This window comes from Achroia grisella, unplaced genomic scaffold (assembly GCF_030625045.1).
Source record: "Achroia grisella isolate CSIRO2021 unplaced genomic scaffold, CSIRO_AGI_Agris_v1 utg702, whole genome shotgun sequence".
Classification (NCBI taxonomy): domain Eukaryota; kingdom Metazoa; phylum Arthropoda; class Insecta; order Lepidoptera; family Pyralidae; genus Achroia; species Achroia grisella.
The window spans coordinates 293,003-307,120 of NW_026712999.1; the positions used below are offsets into that span (position 1 = coordinate 293,003).

General features: G+C 34.8%; 1 protein-coding gene across 1 annotated transcript in view; it reads right to left on the reverse strand.

Moving 5' to 3' along the window:
* Positions 1 to 2,046: 2,046 nt before the first annotated feature.
* The window catches only part of LOC131850186 (protein Wnt-5b-like), a 61,847-nt gene continuing 49,775 nt past the window's right edge, over positions 2,047 to 14,118 (reverse strand). Inside the window, exons 7-8 of the mRNA XM_059200359.1 lie at positions 2,561 to 2,718; positions 2,047 to 2,340 (exon numbers count right to left, since the gene is read on the reverse strand). Of these exons, the coding sequence (XP_059056342.1) occupies positions 2,143 to 2,340; positions 2,561 to 2,718 (356 nt within the window). The 3' untranslated portion in view covers positions 2,047 to 2,142. The remainder of the gene's footprint in view (positions 2,341 to 2,560; positions 2,719 to 14,118) is intronic.

Here is a 14,118-nt window from a genome sequence, read left to right on the forward strand (position 1 = left end):
TAATATTTTCTAAAAAAACATAGTCCACATCTACTAAAATTGCTTTGTTTTATGACGTGTCAATCATTGCATTGTGTGTGACCGCTTTTATTTAAAAAGCAAAAATGATGGGAACAGCATACAAGTATGTCATGTCACTCACTACAAATTGAATTTAATAAATTATATTTCTATAGGTTAATAACAGGAATGAATAATACACATTTATATACTAATTCGGAACTTTAATAGAAATAATACCTTATCCACTACATAATAGATAATACATTGTTGACAATCAAAGAAAGGCATATTCTAGCCAAATTGTAGATAATATAGCATAACATATGTACATAGCATTGAGATCTTTGTTGAGAGTAGATATTTAAAATATATATTTACAAACAAAAATAACGAAATAGCACATTTTCAGAAAGCACAGATCTAAATGTAAGATAGGTATTACACAACTACGGGCTAAACGTTTTTTAAAATATTGTGTGTCAATATAGTATATTACGATATAAGTGCGAAATGATGGCTATAATAACACAAGAGATGGAATTTCAGGTCGCTCCGAGGGCGAGGGCGTAATAGACCCGAGTGGATTAAATATGTACGTATATCGTAGGTACAATGTTTTTCAACACACTTGATTTTAAATAAACTCAACCATAAAACTGTTATGCACACAGTTGCATTCCCGCCGTTTTCCTTTTTTAAATAAGCGCGCTGCCTGTTGGTAGTCACTGTGCGCAGGTCATTGCGAAATTTGAAAAAAAACGTCACTATTTCCGTTTATAATGCACGTGTGTTTTATGAGTTACTTTATATATCAAAAACTGGTAAATTTAAATCCACTTTACAAGCAAATCTATTGAAAAAAAAACATCATAATAGTATAATAATTATAAAGTCATCTTTACAACATTTTTCAGGTAATTTTTGGGAAATTAAAAGCCGTTTTTTATTACAGGTGATCAAATTATCAAGTTACGCCAATAAAGTTGCCAGTAAAAGCTATTTCATGACTTAATAACTGAATACCATTGACAGAATTAAAGCTAGGTATTTACAAATTACATTTCTAAAATGACAATAATAACAAATTTGGCAAGAGTTATTATACCTGCTCGTGCCTGTTTTTTATTTAACTAAGTTTTACATATAATTAAATAACTATAAATACATAGGTGCTTTATTTTTTTAACTACATCATAAAAATAATAAATAAGTAATCTAAATTTGAATAGATTTGGAATGTTTAAATATTAACAGATTCACAGAATAGAGTAATTAATTAGATTCATGCTCCATGCAGCACATTTGTGCTACGTATATAGGTATATATGTGCCCCAATGTGTCTTTAGGCATATGCTTTTTAAATGTCTGAGAGCGACAGCCTACCCAAATAATCTTAATTTATGAACTTTTTCATACGATCTCAAATATATTTTATTTGACTTTCGTACAATATTTATCGTGACGATTATAATTATGCAAAAATTGCTGAGAAGGTGCACAAGTTAATACACTTACTACATGAAATATTTTTTTGCTAGCGTTAGGTCCATAAATTGTCCTTAAGTACGTCACACGAATTTATGACTTTTTATATAAAGACGTCATTGAGAATTTTACAAAATTCTCCTTACGTACGAGTACCAAATCCAAACACTTCCTCTGTTATTAATTTTGTTTATTTCGTGTTTGTTTATATATCACACAAATTATATGACTTATTATATTTTTATAGTTCAAACATTTCCATAATACTCAAGAGTCCTGACTATTTGTGAGGACAGGAAAGGTCCTGTCCTCACAAATAGTCACATTTTTCAGTTTCAGACTCCATCTTTTCTAGTGTAACGTCATCTACTTTGGAATTTTATTAATATTTTTAGTTAATAGTTCAAATTTCGTATTTTAAGATTAAGATACATATATGTATTAGATTTTTGAAATGTGACTTCATGTTATTTTTGCTCCTCCAGCCTTGTCATACAATGTGACGCTTAGTCGACACACTCTCTCTTAACATGTGACATCATTTTGGATGGCTTGATGATAATAGCCTCTTTACAATTAAACTTCTAAGAGTTATGATAGTCAGTGAACCTGAAATAGTAGATACATCAAGATTAGGAGTAAAAGAGACGGCACTATTTACAAGTGTACATCTCAACAGTCTTCACACAAGTTTTGCATTCCACGCGACAGCACCAGTGGAATTTGCAGCTGCACCGTTCTTTGGTGGTAATCCTCTTGGTGTTGTACCCTCGGCCGCAACAGAGTAGCGCGCACCCGTCTATGCCCGCTGATGTCCTGTTACACTGACGCCCAGTTGTTCCCAAAGATCCCTGAGGATTATTTTATATTGGCAATTTATTTCGATAAATGTATTTTTATTTATAAAGGAAAAATTATAATAAATAAAATTACAGGAATCTCTATTTTTTTAAACAAAAATAGAGTAGTAAGTTTTCTTACAAAAATCAGTGAAGTATTCTTTCAGTTTAACCAGTACGTGTGAATTGTCCTGGGATATTATAAATCTAAACATCGTGTTTTTTAACTCACTAAGGAAGAGTTCTTGACGCAGTAATTCGGTGAGTCTTCTAAATAGACGAGATCTTGTGCTGTGGGCAGGCTGTAGTGAGGGTTGCTGAGTCGAAGTTTCCCTCGCCGGGACACCTTCACCTCGGTCGCGCCGTCATATTTATCTCTTAGGTAGTCGCCTGCAATTCAGAGCCAATGCTTTACATATTTACGTTATACATAACGACCTCGGTGGTCTAGCACACCGCTTTCCGTCCGAAGGTCGCGGTTTCGATTCGGCCTCGCACGGCACAGACTTTTGTATTCACGAAAAAAAAACTATATATTTGTATCAGTTATCTAGTACCCGTAACACAAGCTTTAGCTAGCTTAACTTGGGACTAGATGGCGCTGTGTGAATTATCCTGATATTGTTATTATTATTCTTATTACTTACGTTTTTTACCATTTAATATATAAATAGAAATAATCTTTATTCAGATAAACACTTTTGAATAGTTATATTTTTTATTTTACCACTGGTTAATTTAGAACGGAAGTAATGATAGCTTTCTTGACAAGTCATGTAATATCAAAATCAACAAGGTAAACAGAAAATAAATGATAAGTGATAACTATTAGTTATCTATTTAGCATCAAAGTAATGAGTTGTATTTTACTATTTTTAATCTAATAGGTGTTTAGCAAAAGATTTAATAATTCTATGTTGCTCTTTTAAATAAAGGTTGTTCAGTATTACATTTTTGAGATTTTGTATGAGTACAAACTCCCAAATAGAAATTACATAAGTAAATAAATAGTTACGTGAGTAACAAAATAAATCAGTTATAATTATAACAGCTGACCAGTCTTTACAAGAGAGCCAATTTAACTATGAACACTACTCATTCACACACACATCCTCCATCGTATCCATATATCTAACGTTCGCTCTTTTTCTAAATTCTTTACAATCATCTATTTAATTTCTTATAGATTATAAGTATAGTAAAAAAACTGTTAACTTAAGATTTTTGCAATAACTTTGGTCCCCAAGTCCCCACTGAAAATCAGTGCTGTGGTATAACTTAGTTATAGCAGTTAGTTATATACATAAGATAATATAACATAGTTATACTACAGAACAAATGCTGGTGGGAGTCACATTCAGCGTTACCAGTATGTTTTAGTTTTTAAGTTATTTACTAATACTCGTATTATTGTGGATAAGAATGAATGAATGTCTTTATTATTATTAAAAGTTAGTTTGCATGTTGTGTTCCCCAATAAGTAATTGATTTAAGAGATTTGTTATTGCACGTAAGTGTTGTTTTTTTTAAACCCAAACTTAAAAACGAATATCAAACTATTTTGGCACTCTGTTTATTGTCGCACTGGTCTGTTCACGTACTATGTGGCACTTTTCATCAGGTGGGATGTTACATATTTTGCTATTCCAATTTAATAAAAATATCATTATGAATTGGTTCTTTTACTACATTTTAAATGATATATATCTATAACACACAAATATAATATTTTTCATTTAATGTAGTACTCTGTAGTTAATAGACAAAAAACAATATCTGTATGTGTTTGTTCCTTTGCTACATGTGTAGGTGGTTGATTTACGACATTTACGCGCCCACTCATAAGATGGCGCGCTTTATAACTACCAATCTAATCAATTAATAGCTGTTATTGTGTGACCATACTATATAATTACTAGCTTGATTACTCGGGTCTGGGCTCTGTATTTTAATATTAGGCCTCAGGCTCGCATAAATAATGCAAAATAAATCAAAACTGGTATTTTGATGGTGCTAGATTAAATTCTCAACTCAATTCTTATCTAGATCATTAAGATTTAATATAAAATAATAATCTAAATGCTAAAGTGAATCTGTCTATCTGTTTGTTATCATCTTAAGACTTAATTAAGGTTAAACGGATCATAATAATTTTTGACGTGAATATCATAACCTCAATCCATCCTTGTGATGGGTACAATCTGTTTATTTACTAAAAAAACGAAGTCGCGGGTAGCAGCTAGTGATTATATAAATGCATCTAATACAATAATAATATCATACGATTTAGTACCATTATATTTATTATTACTGTATTAAATTTTATATCATTTATTATCTACTCATATGTTTAATTTTAATTTAGGTAATAAAAACAAGGGCAATAAACATGCGTAATACCTTGTTATTTTTATCATTTATGTCGAAAACTAACAGCGATCGATACAAAATTACAAAAATGTGTTCTTAGAAACGAACGTCGTTAAATTATAGCTACCTAGACTTTTTAGGTAGCTATAATTTAACAACGTTCAAATTAACCCAATTTCGTGACCGGTAAGCAACGTAGAAAATAAAATCTTGCATTTTCTGAATGTACTCTACGAGTACGAGTTTCACATGGTACTGCAGGAAACTCTATATACATATACATATACAGGCAAAGACGAAAATTGAAAATAATTTTACAACCTTTACCATTTAAATTTACTACTGCTTCTTTACTATTAAAAAAAAAATAAGCGTCCCTCTATTGTTTGTAATAATAGATAGGTACTTACAAGATCTACAGACCATTAAATCCACTATTATCCCGATCCCAACAAAAATAGCCAGTAATTATACAAATTGAGATAGAAACGAGCTCGCATTGAGTACAGAAAATGTCCGGGTCAGTTAATGATGGCTGTGCTGATGATCACTGTAAATTTATGGGACCCTGGTATCCTGAAATGATTTCGTGTGATTAACTGCACCTAATTTATGCTTCCGGCTGCTCATAAATTTATGAGTTATATATATATATATATATATGTGTGTGGACATACATATATGTATATCTTTGAATTATCATATTAACAAAAAAATAATAATAAAACATCTGTCTTTGTATGCTTGTATATGTATATATAAATATATTTAAGTATATACATATAGATATAACTTAGTCGTCCCCTTCAGATCAGAAATAAATAATAAAACTACTACTACTTCCCAAAACTAGTATCATCTCCTAAACGTTTAATAATTAACAATTGTTAAAGTTTTTTTATTAACTATCTCTGGTCAGTAAGAGAAAAGACTCTCTTTCTTTCATTCATTCATTGATTCGATATTACTTATTTTATAAGTTAGCGGCAAACTTAGTCACTAAGAAATACATAAACAAAATGTCTTAATTATTTCGTTAGATATGCATAAAATGGAATTATAAAGACCACCTGTTCGCGCCATTTATAAACATATCAAGTGGTATGGTATTATTCCCCATATCCTAATCCCTTTCCCGCGCACAGTATGTCAACTGAGGTCGCCCGACGACCTCGTCTACTAACGTGAATGGTGACATCTCGTCCCAACCGCTCCGCTTTAAATTAATTAATATAATATTGACATTAACAATAAGTAACTATGTGCGTGCCTGTATTAAACTTAGTATTCATCGAGTGCAGCAGCTGTGCAAGAATAAACCCGCTCTACAGTCGCAGGTATATACTGTGCGCCCCCTTTATTTCAATTCCATACAGTCCACTTACCTTACCCGCTACCCCCCCAGTTGTCCATGGTACGCCTTCGAACCGGATACCTACCGCTTAAATACTATAATTAGGACGAGATTTACATCCCCGCATTGATAGGTACATAATTTCATTATATTATACCGCCCGCTATAAGCCATACCGCTTCTTTGTACCTATTCGTATATTCACCCGCGCATACGCATTTTCTGTACTTAATATATTAGTACGCCATACCTATAAGCCTAGTCTTGGGTATATTTTCTAATAATTACCGCATTTACCGCTTAATTAATAATAATACTTTATTATTTGTATAATACATATTACGCAGTAAGCGTACATACCTACCTACATTAATTTGTATTTTTCAACGCCAATAATCGTAACGATAATGGAGTCGAATTTAAAAATGCTAGAAACTAAAAACAGAGCTATATTTCAACGTATTACAAGATTGCGTGATACTTGTAAAAATCTGTCACCGTCGTCAATCGACTTACGCTCCGCAGAGGCATTCATGGCGGACAGTGAAACCATTGATACACAGCGCCATGAATATATACAAAATTTAGATTCTATAAACGAGTTACAAATGCAGTTGAATTAAATTTGAACCTGATTACCAGGCACTTTTAACGTTTGAAGATATTTTTAGTCGAATAAAAAGATGTCGTTTAATATTAAGCGAAGCGAATAAGCCTTCGTCTTCACAATCGGTACCGCATAATAAATCTAGTATCAAACTAGAACCTTTCTGTATTCCTTGTTTTGACGGGAATATGTCCACGTGGTCTAGCTTTTATGAATCCTTTAGGAGTAATATTCATTGTAACACCGATTTAACCGATTCACAAAGAATTCAGTATTTACTTAGTAAATTAACTGGAAGCGCTCAAAAAATAATGGCCGGTATAATTCCGTCTGGTGATAATTATACTTCCATATGGGAAAGTTTAGTAAAGAAATATCAGGATAAAAGAGCCTTAGGTTCATATTACATTTCTACATTATTTAACATTAAATCGGCCACAAATAATTCCGCTTCATTAAATAATTTCATCGAAACTTTCGATGCCGCTGTTGCTGCTATGCGTCAATTAAAGATTGAGGATATGCAAGATTTTATTTTATTGAACTTAGCCTTACGAAAGGTGGATTTAAGTACTACACAGGCTTTCGAAATGACCGCTAGAAATAAAGATATTCCGAGTTATATGGATTTTGTAGAATTTATAAAAAGTCAGGTGAAAATATTAGACCGCACGAATAATAATATTAATTCAGTAAGCCGCAGCACATTAACTAATATTAAAAACAACCGCCCGCAAAATGTACATTCGTTTGTTACACGAAGTGACACTTCTAGTCACCGCGCTCCTTGTTCTATGTGTAATACTTCGGAACATTATCAGTTATATACCTGTTCCACATTTAAATCAATGCTGCCGAAAAATCGATTAGATTTTATTAAATCTAAACGAGGTTGTGTAAATTGCCTTAGTATAACGCATTCTGTGTCCACTTGTAATTCTAAATACAAATGTAGAACTTGTAATAAGCGACATCATTCCTTATTACATTTAGATAAGGCACAAAATAATAATACACCGCTCTGCACTCATCGATCTAATGTGATGAGTGATCGATCTACGATCGCCGCTCCCGCACTCCCGCCAGTCCCCTGTCGTAATGCAACGCAATGTAATTTGACTCCTGACGGGGACTCAAAAGCGCCCATTGAAATCGCGATGCCCGCACCTTTGTCGTTGTGCACTCGAGTACCTACCACTACAGCAGCCATGCCTGGTGTTGTATGTCCAACGGGTAAAGTGCGTACAGAGGTACTTCTGTCTACAGCGTCTGTTATTGTTCGTAACTATAACAAAAATATAATACGTACTGTTCGTTGCCTTTTAGACAATGCTTCGCAACATAACCTTATTACGATTGATTGTTGTAAACAATTAAACTTAAACATTATTCCGCTTACGAATTCATTTTTAAAAGGTGTCGGATTAACAACGAGGCCTATAAAGGGCTATGTTAAATTAATGATTTCCGATAAACATAACGAACAAAGCTTCACTATAACCGCGTTGGTTGTCGATTGTATTACCGATCGGCTACCTATTGAATATATAGATACGTCTGTTATAAGTCATTTAGTCGACTTACCGCTTGCAGATCCTCACTGGCATATGCCAGGTGAGATCGAACTTGTATTAGGAGCAAATTTGTTCCCTTATATTCTTTTAAGTGGAAAAATAATAAGTCCACCCGCACCGCCAGCCATAGAAACTATTTTTGGTTATGTTTTTATTGGTGACGTTCCCTGTAATAATGCGACCACATCTGATCGTGATCATACCGCGCCTCAACAAGACTCATCTTCCTCTGCTTTCTTAACATGTATTGAAAATAATCTTAATGATTCTCTCTCTAAATTCTGGGAATTAAAGGAGGTTCCTATAAATAAATATTTAAGTCCCGCAGAAAAGGAATGCGAGCAAATGTACTCTTCTACCGTGTCCCGCGACTCGTCAGGTCGTTATTGTACTGTTTTACCGTTTTATAAGGATCCTAGCGAGTTAGGTAATTCCCGTATCACCGCTTTTCGTCGCTTGCTATCGCTAGAACGCAAACTAGAAAGTACAGGTTTGCGCGCTGATTATAATGCCATCATAAAAGACTATATAGACAACCAATATTTATCTGAAGTTTTAAATACATCCGATAATATGGATGACGGTTACGTCATACCGCATCACCCTGTCATTAGGCAGGATAAAGACACCACCAAGGTCAGAATAGTCCTTGATGCAAGTGCTAAATGTCATAACGGCATTTCTCTAAATGATATTTTACATACGGGTCCTAATCTCCAAGCTGATTTATTTTTACTTTTATTAAATTTTCGTTTATTTCCAATCGCTATAACCGCGGATATAAAACAAATGTACCTACAAATTTTAGTAACCGACGAGTATCGTAAATATCAAAAAATACTGTACCGCTTTAATACGTCTGAACCCATACGTACCTTTCAATTTAATAGAGTTGCATTTGGTCTTAAGTCAAGTCCTTACCTTGCCATGCGTACAATTCGTCAGCTTTGTGATGATGAACGCGATAACTTCCCGCTGGCTGCTTCTATAGCTGAAAGGGAACTGTATATGGACGATTTAGCTACGTCTATATAAATGAGGTTGATGCTGTCGAGGCTACCGCTCAATTAATTAATATGTTCAAGTCAGGTGGCTTTCAATTAGTTAAATGGTCTAGTAATTCAAAGAACCTACTAGAGAGCATTCCTACACCGCTGAAACTTGCACAGCAAGTTGAGTTTGATAGACGTGAGTCCCTTAAGATATTAGGGCTCGAATGGAACCCGCAAGATGATATTTTCGTTTTTAAAATCAATTGTGATGACCGCTTGTGTACAAAACGTACCATACTTTATTAATTGCCCGATTATGGGACGTATTAGGTTTTGCTGCGCCTGTCGTACTTACCGCTAAACTACTTATTAAAGATCTTTGGCTGCAGAAAGTCGGTTGGGATGATGTACCTCCGACAAATATAACCGCTATTTTTACTACATTTAAACAACAATTACCGCTTCTTGCTAATTTAAAAATACCGCGTCATTTATCTGTCACGCAAGACTGTATAATAAATATCGTTGCGTTTTCGGATGCTAGTTTAAAAGCTTACGGCTGCGTTATTTACTTACATGTGACAGATCCCGCAGGCAATATATACGTGAGATTAGTCTGTGCGAAATCAAAAGTCGCACCCGTTAAGGTAGTCTCACTTCCGCGACTAGAACTTTGCGCCGCCGTTTTAATGTCTAAACTAACTAAACTAGTTTACGATGCTTACTCTTCACGCACGTCTGTACAGAACGTCTATGCATTTCCTGACTCGAAAATTGCACTCTCATGGATTCATTCTTCACCACATCGGTGGAATATCTTCGTTAGCAATCGTGTGGCTAAATGTCAGGAAAATTTACAATCAAAATATATCTATCACGTGGCTGGATTCAATAATCCAAGCGACTGTCTTTCAAGAGGTTTACTGCCTAAACAATTACTTACCCATGAGTTGTGGTGGAACGGTCCCGCGTGGCTGAGTAGCCCCGTCTGCTCTTGGCCGGTAGAGTCATTTACACCTGAAAAATATGAAAACTTACCTGAATATAATACTAAGACGTTCGTTACAGCTGCTTCCAATACTGTAGTCTCACCGCTTTGTGATCTTGCATCTAAAGTTTCATCCTGGAACAAATCATTACGAATTACTATTTATATACTGCGATTTATACGCGTATTGCCCCGCTCTAAATATATTGAAACCGCTCATTTAAATATCGCTGAAAAATATATACTTACAGCAATTGAGGTCGCTCATTTTTCTCATGTTATTAGTGATCTTAAAAAGGGTAATTTACCTACTGGAACTCTGCGTAAATTAGATCTTTTTATTGATTATATAATTAGGATAGGTAGATTATTAAATGCTAACTTACCTTTCGAGGCAAAACATCCCGTTTTATTGCCTAAGCGCGACCATATTACTTACTTAATAATAGATCATTTCCACCGCGTTAACTGTCACACAGGTGCCATTCTTCTTCGTTCTTTAATTCACCAACGGTGGTTTAAGAATACAGACAATGTTAAAGTTGGTACTGTAGTGCTTATACATGATGATAACGTCTCACCACTGCGGTGGCCAATGGGTATCATTGTGAAAATATATCCAGACTCAGATGGTATTGCTCGCTTAGCATCTGTTAAAACTCAAAATGGTTTGCTCAAGCGACCAATCGTTAAATTAAGCCCTTTACCTTCTCAATAAACTCTATTTTTCTTATAAACCGCATTTACTTATTATTTACCGCTAGGTGTATTCTATTAAGTTTTTCTTATTATATTACGCTCTATAACTAATTATAAGTATATTATATATATATATATGTACATCATATATTGCTCTTCTTTGTATTTTCTTTGAGTGTTTCTCAAGGCGGGGGAGGATGTTCGCGCCATTTATAAACATATCAAGTGGTATGGTATTATTCCCCATATCCTAATCCCTTTCCCGCGCACAGTATGTCAACTGAGGTCGCCCGACGACCTCGTCTACTAACGTGAATGGTGACATCTCGTCCCAACCGCTCCGCTTTAAATTAATTAATATAATATTGACATTAACAATAAGTAACTTTGTGTGCGTGCCTGTGTTAAACTTAGTATTCATCGAGTGCAGCAGCTGTGCAAGAATAAACCCGCTCTACAGTCGCAGGTACGTACTGTGCGCCCCCTTTATTTCAATTCCATACAGTCCACTTACCTTACCCGCTACCCCCATTTCTCCACCACCCAAGAAATGAGAAACATTCAAATATAGAGTAATAAAAATTAATGTTACGTATAATAAATTAAAAGATTCAGAATTTTATTTTGTTCTAATAGCAACACTGAGGTAGTGATGATCGAAATTAGAAAAACACCGACTATGAGTATCGATGTGTGTTAAATATTGATTGAAAAATATCGATGTCAGAAAACATCCCTTAGAGAATTCTCCATAACACAAGCTTAGCTGGGCACTAGATGGCGCTGTGTAAATTATTGTGATTATTGTTATTATTTTAGCGATTTACCTTGTCTTTAGCTTACCAACTATCAAGGATCTATTGATTTATCAATATTTTGTTTTTGGAATGACCCTTTTTTATAGGAACCTTTTTGGATTCTTACCTAATTTTGTCGATTGCAGTTATATCGACTACCTATATGATATTATGATATCGACTATATTATGATATAGACTTTGCAAAAAGTCGTTTGCGTGGGTACCTCAGTCTCACCATATTTCAGCTGCCAAACAGCTGCCTTTGTAAAATGTGTTTCCGATAAAGTGTGAGATAAGACAGTGAAATTACAGGATAACAGGGATCAGATCTTGATCCTCCGGAATGGCAAGCCGGTCCGTAGTTATCTCCGTAGTGCTATTCATGTCTCAGCAGTTGCCATTCAAGTGTGCCGTCAGGTTGTATGATATTCTAATTACGGGAAAACATCGTTTATCGATGTTTATCATACACTATCGTATAATCCCTACACTGAGGTAGTTCTTAGCTCGTAAACAACATGTAACCTCTTTAATAAGCTGTATAGAGCCATAAATAAAATTAGCTATTCATGAACGCGACATAATCAAGTCAAAGCAATGTCGCAATAAGAAATTAACAGTAGATCTTTAAAGAAATGTTTGATATCAATTTAATGGGTTAATAGGTTTTGTTATCTACATTTTTAAAGAGTTTCTTAAGTTGAGTAATATTTTTTTATGTATGACTAGCTTTTATCCGCGACTTCGTTCGCACTGAATCAATTAAATAAAAAATATTTATTATTTTTTAAATATAAAGTATCCTATGTTCATTCTAATACCTCCAAGAACGTGTACAAAATTTCATGACGATCGGTTCAGTAGTTTTTGCGTGAAAGCGTAACGAACAACCCTACTTTCACATTTATAATATTAGTAAGGATAACGGAATGGGCGAGTAGAGCTTGCGCTAACGGTTTACACTAGCGATTATATTAAGATTAAGATACGATGACACTGACTGTCAGTCTCATCGTAACTTAACATCTAATATGTATAGATGGACAAAAGTCCCTAAATAAAAAAGATACAATAAAAGAATACAATAAAAAAGTATGTCTATAGAAGAAAAATTTGGAAGAATTATAGTTATATATATTAATTATATTTTTTTCCCGCGCAAACAAATATTGCCACAGATTCTTAATACTGTACTGTACTGAAGTAGGACGTCGAGGGCGTTATAGCTGTATGAGCTACGCGTGTATGATGTAGTACATACAACAGTTAATACTAAGTATTAGTGGTATTAGTATTTATGGGACACAGTCACCTAGATACATAAAATAATAAATGCATTTAATAATGTCTAGTAAGACAAATTCAATATTGTCTACTAGGCACTGCTGTATCTAAACTGTGTCACCCCACCTTACATTTTCCTATTTTTATTTAGTATATAAGATCATTATTTCTATGTACATATTGTCAGTTTATTATCATCTGTAATATACATCGTCTCGACCAGCAACATCTTATTATTCACCCGCAACAGTGGTGACCCCGACGTGATCTGGCCGACGTGGTCGAGACGATACCTGGGAAAACGACGAGATCAAACAAGAGATCTCTGTCTGACGGCATCCTGCGCACCACCAACGATTGCACATTTCCACCGGCTTCCCAGAAGCGGGTCTCACCGGCTCGGAAATTCAAGAGGCATAAAAGTCGTTGGCAATACTGCGCAACAAGGATCCTGCCGTGCTACTGACCCCCAGTAAACACAACTGCCTGCTGGATATAATCTCTGGACGAAAAATTGAAACTGGAAAAATAAAGCAAAAATGCTGTCTACAAAAGTACAGCCAACAGTCACCGCCGACGTCATTGCACACCTGTCGTCACTAATTGCGACACTGCGATCAGAAATTGCTGATATACGCGAAAAGCGCTCGCCACACACAAACAGACGCAGCAACTACCGATCTAGGTCAAATTCGCACCTACGGTCATTGCGTAGTCAGAAAAATGACTATTATTTATATTATATCATCGCAAATATAAAGAAAAGGCATACAAACGTGACATGCCGCGCTCCTATAGACAACCGTCGGAAAACTAGATTCGACGCAGAATAAGACGGAACGCTGTGCTGTTCATCCGTCTAACCGCCTAGCTATAACCGACTCTAACAGTGGCTATAGAATTTTGGTGGACACTGAAAGCAAAAATCTCGGTGAATAAAACACAAGCACAGACCAAAGAGAGCGCTAGCGAATTCAAACTATTCGCCGCAAACAATTAATATGAGCAAATGCGAGTTCTTCACAAATGAGTTAGATTTTCTTGGTTATCATATAACGAGCCAAGGGATGAAACCAACGCAAGAAAAATGGCAAGCAATCGACGAGTACCCTAAATCCACGAC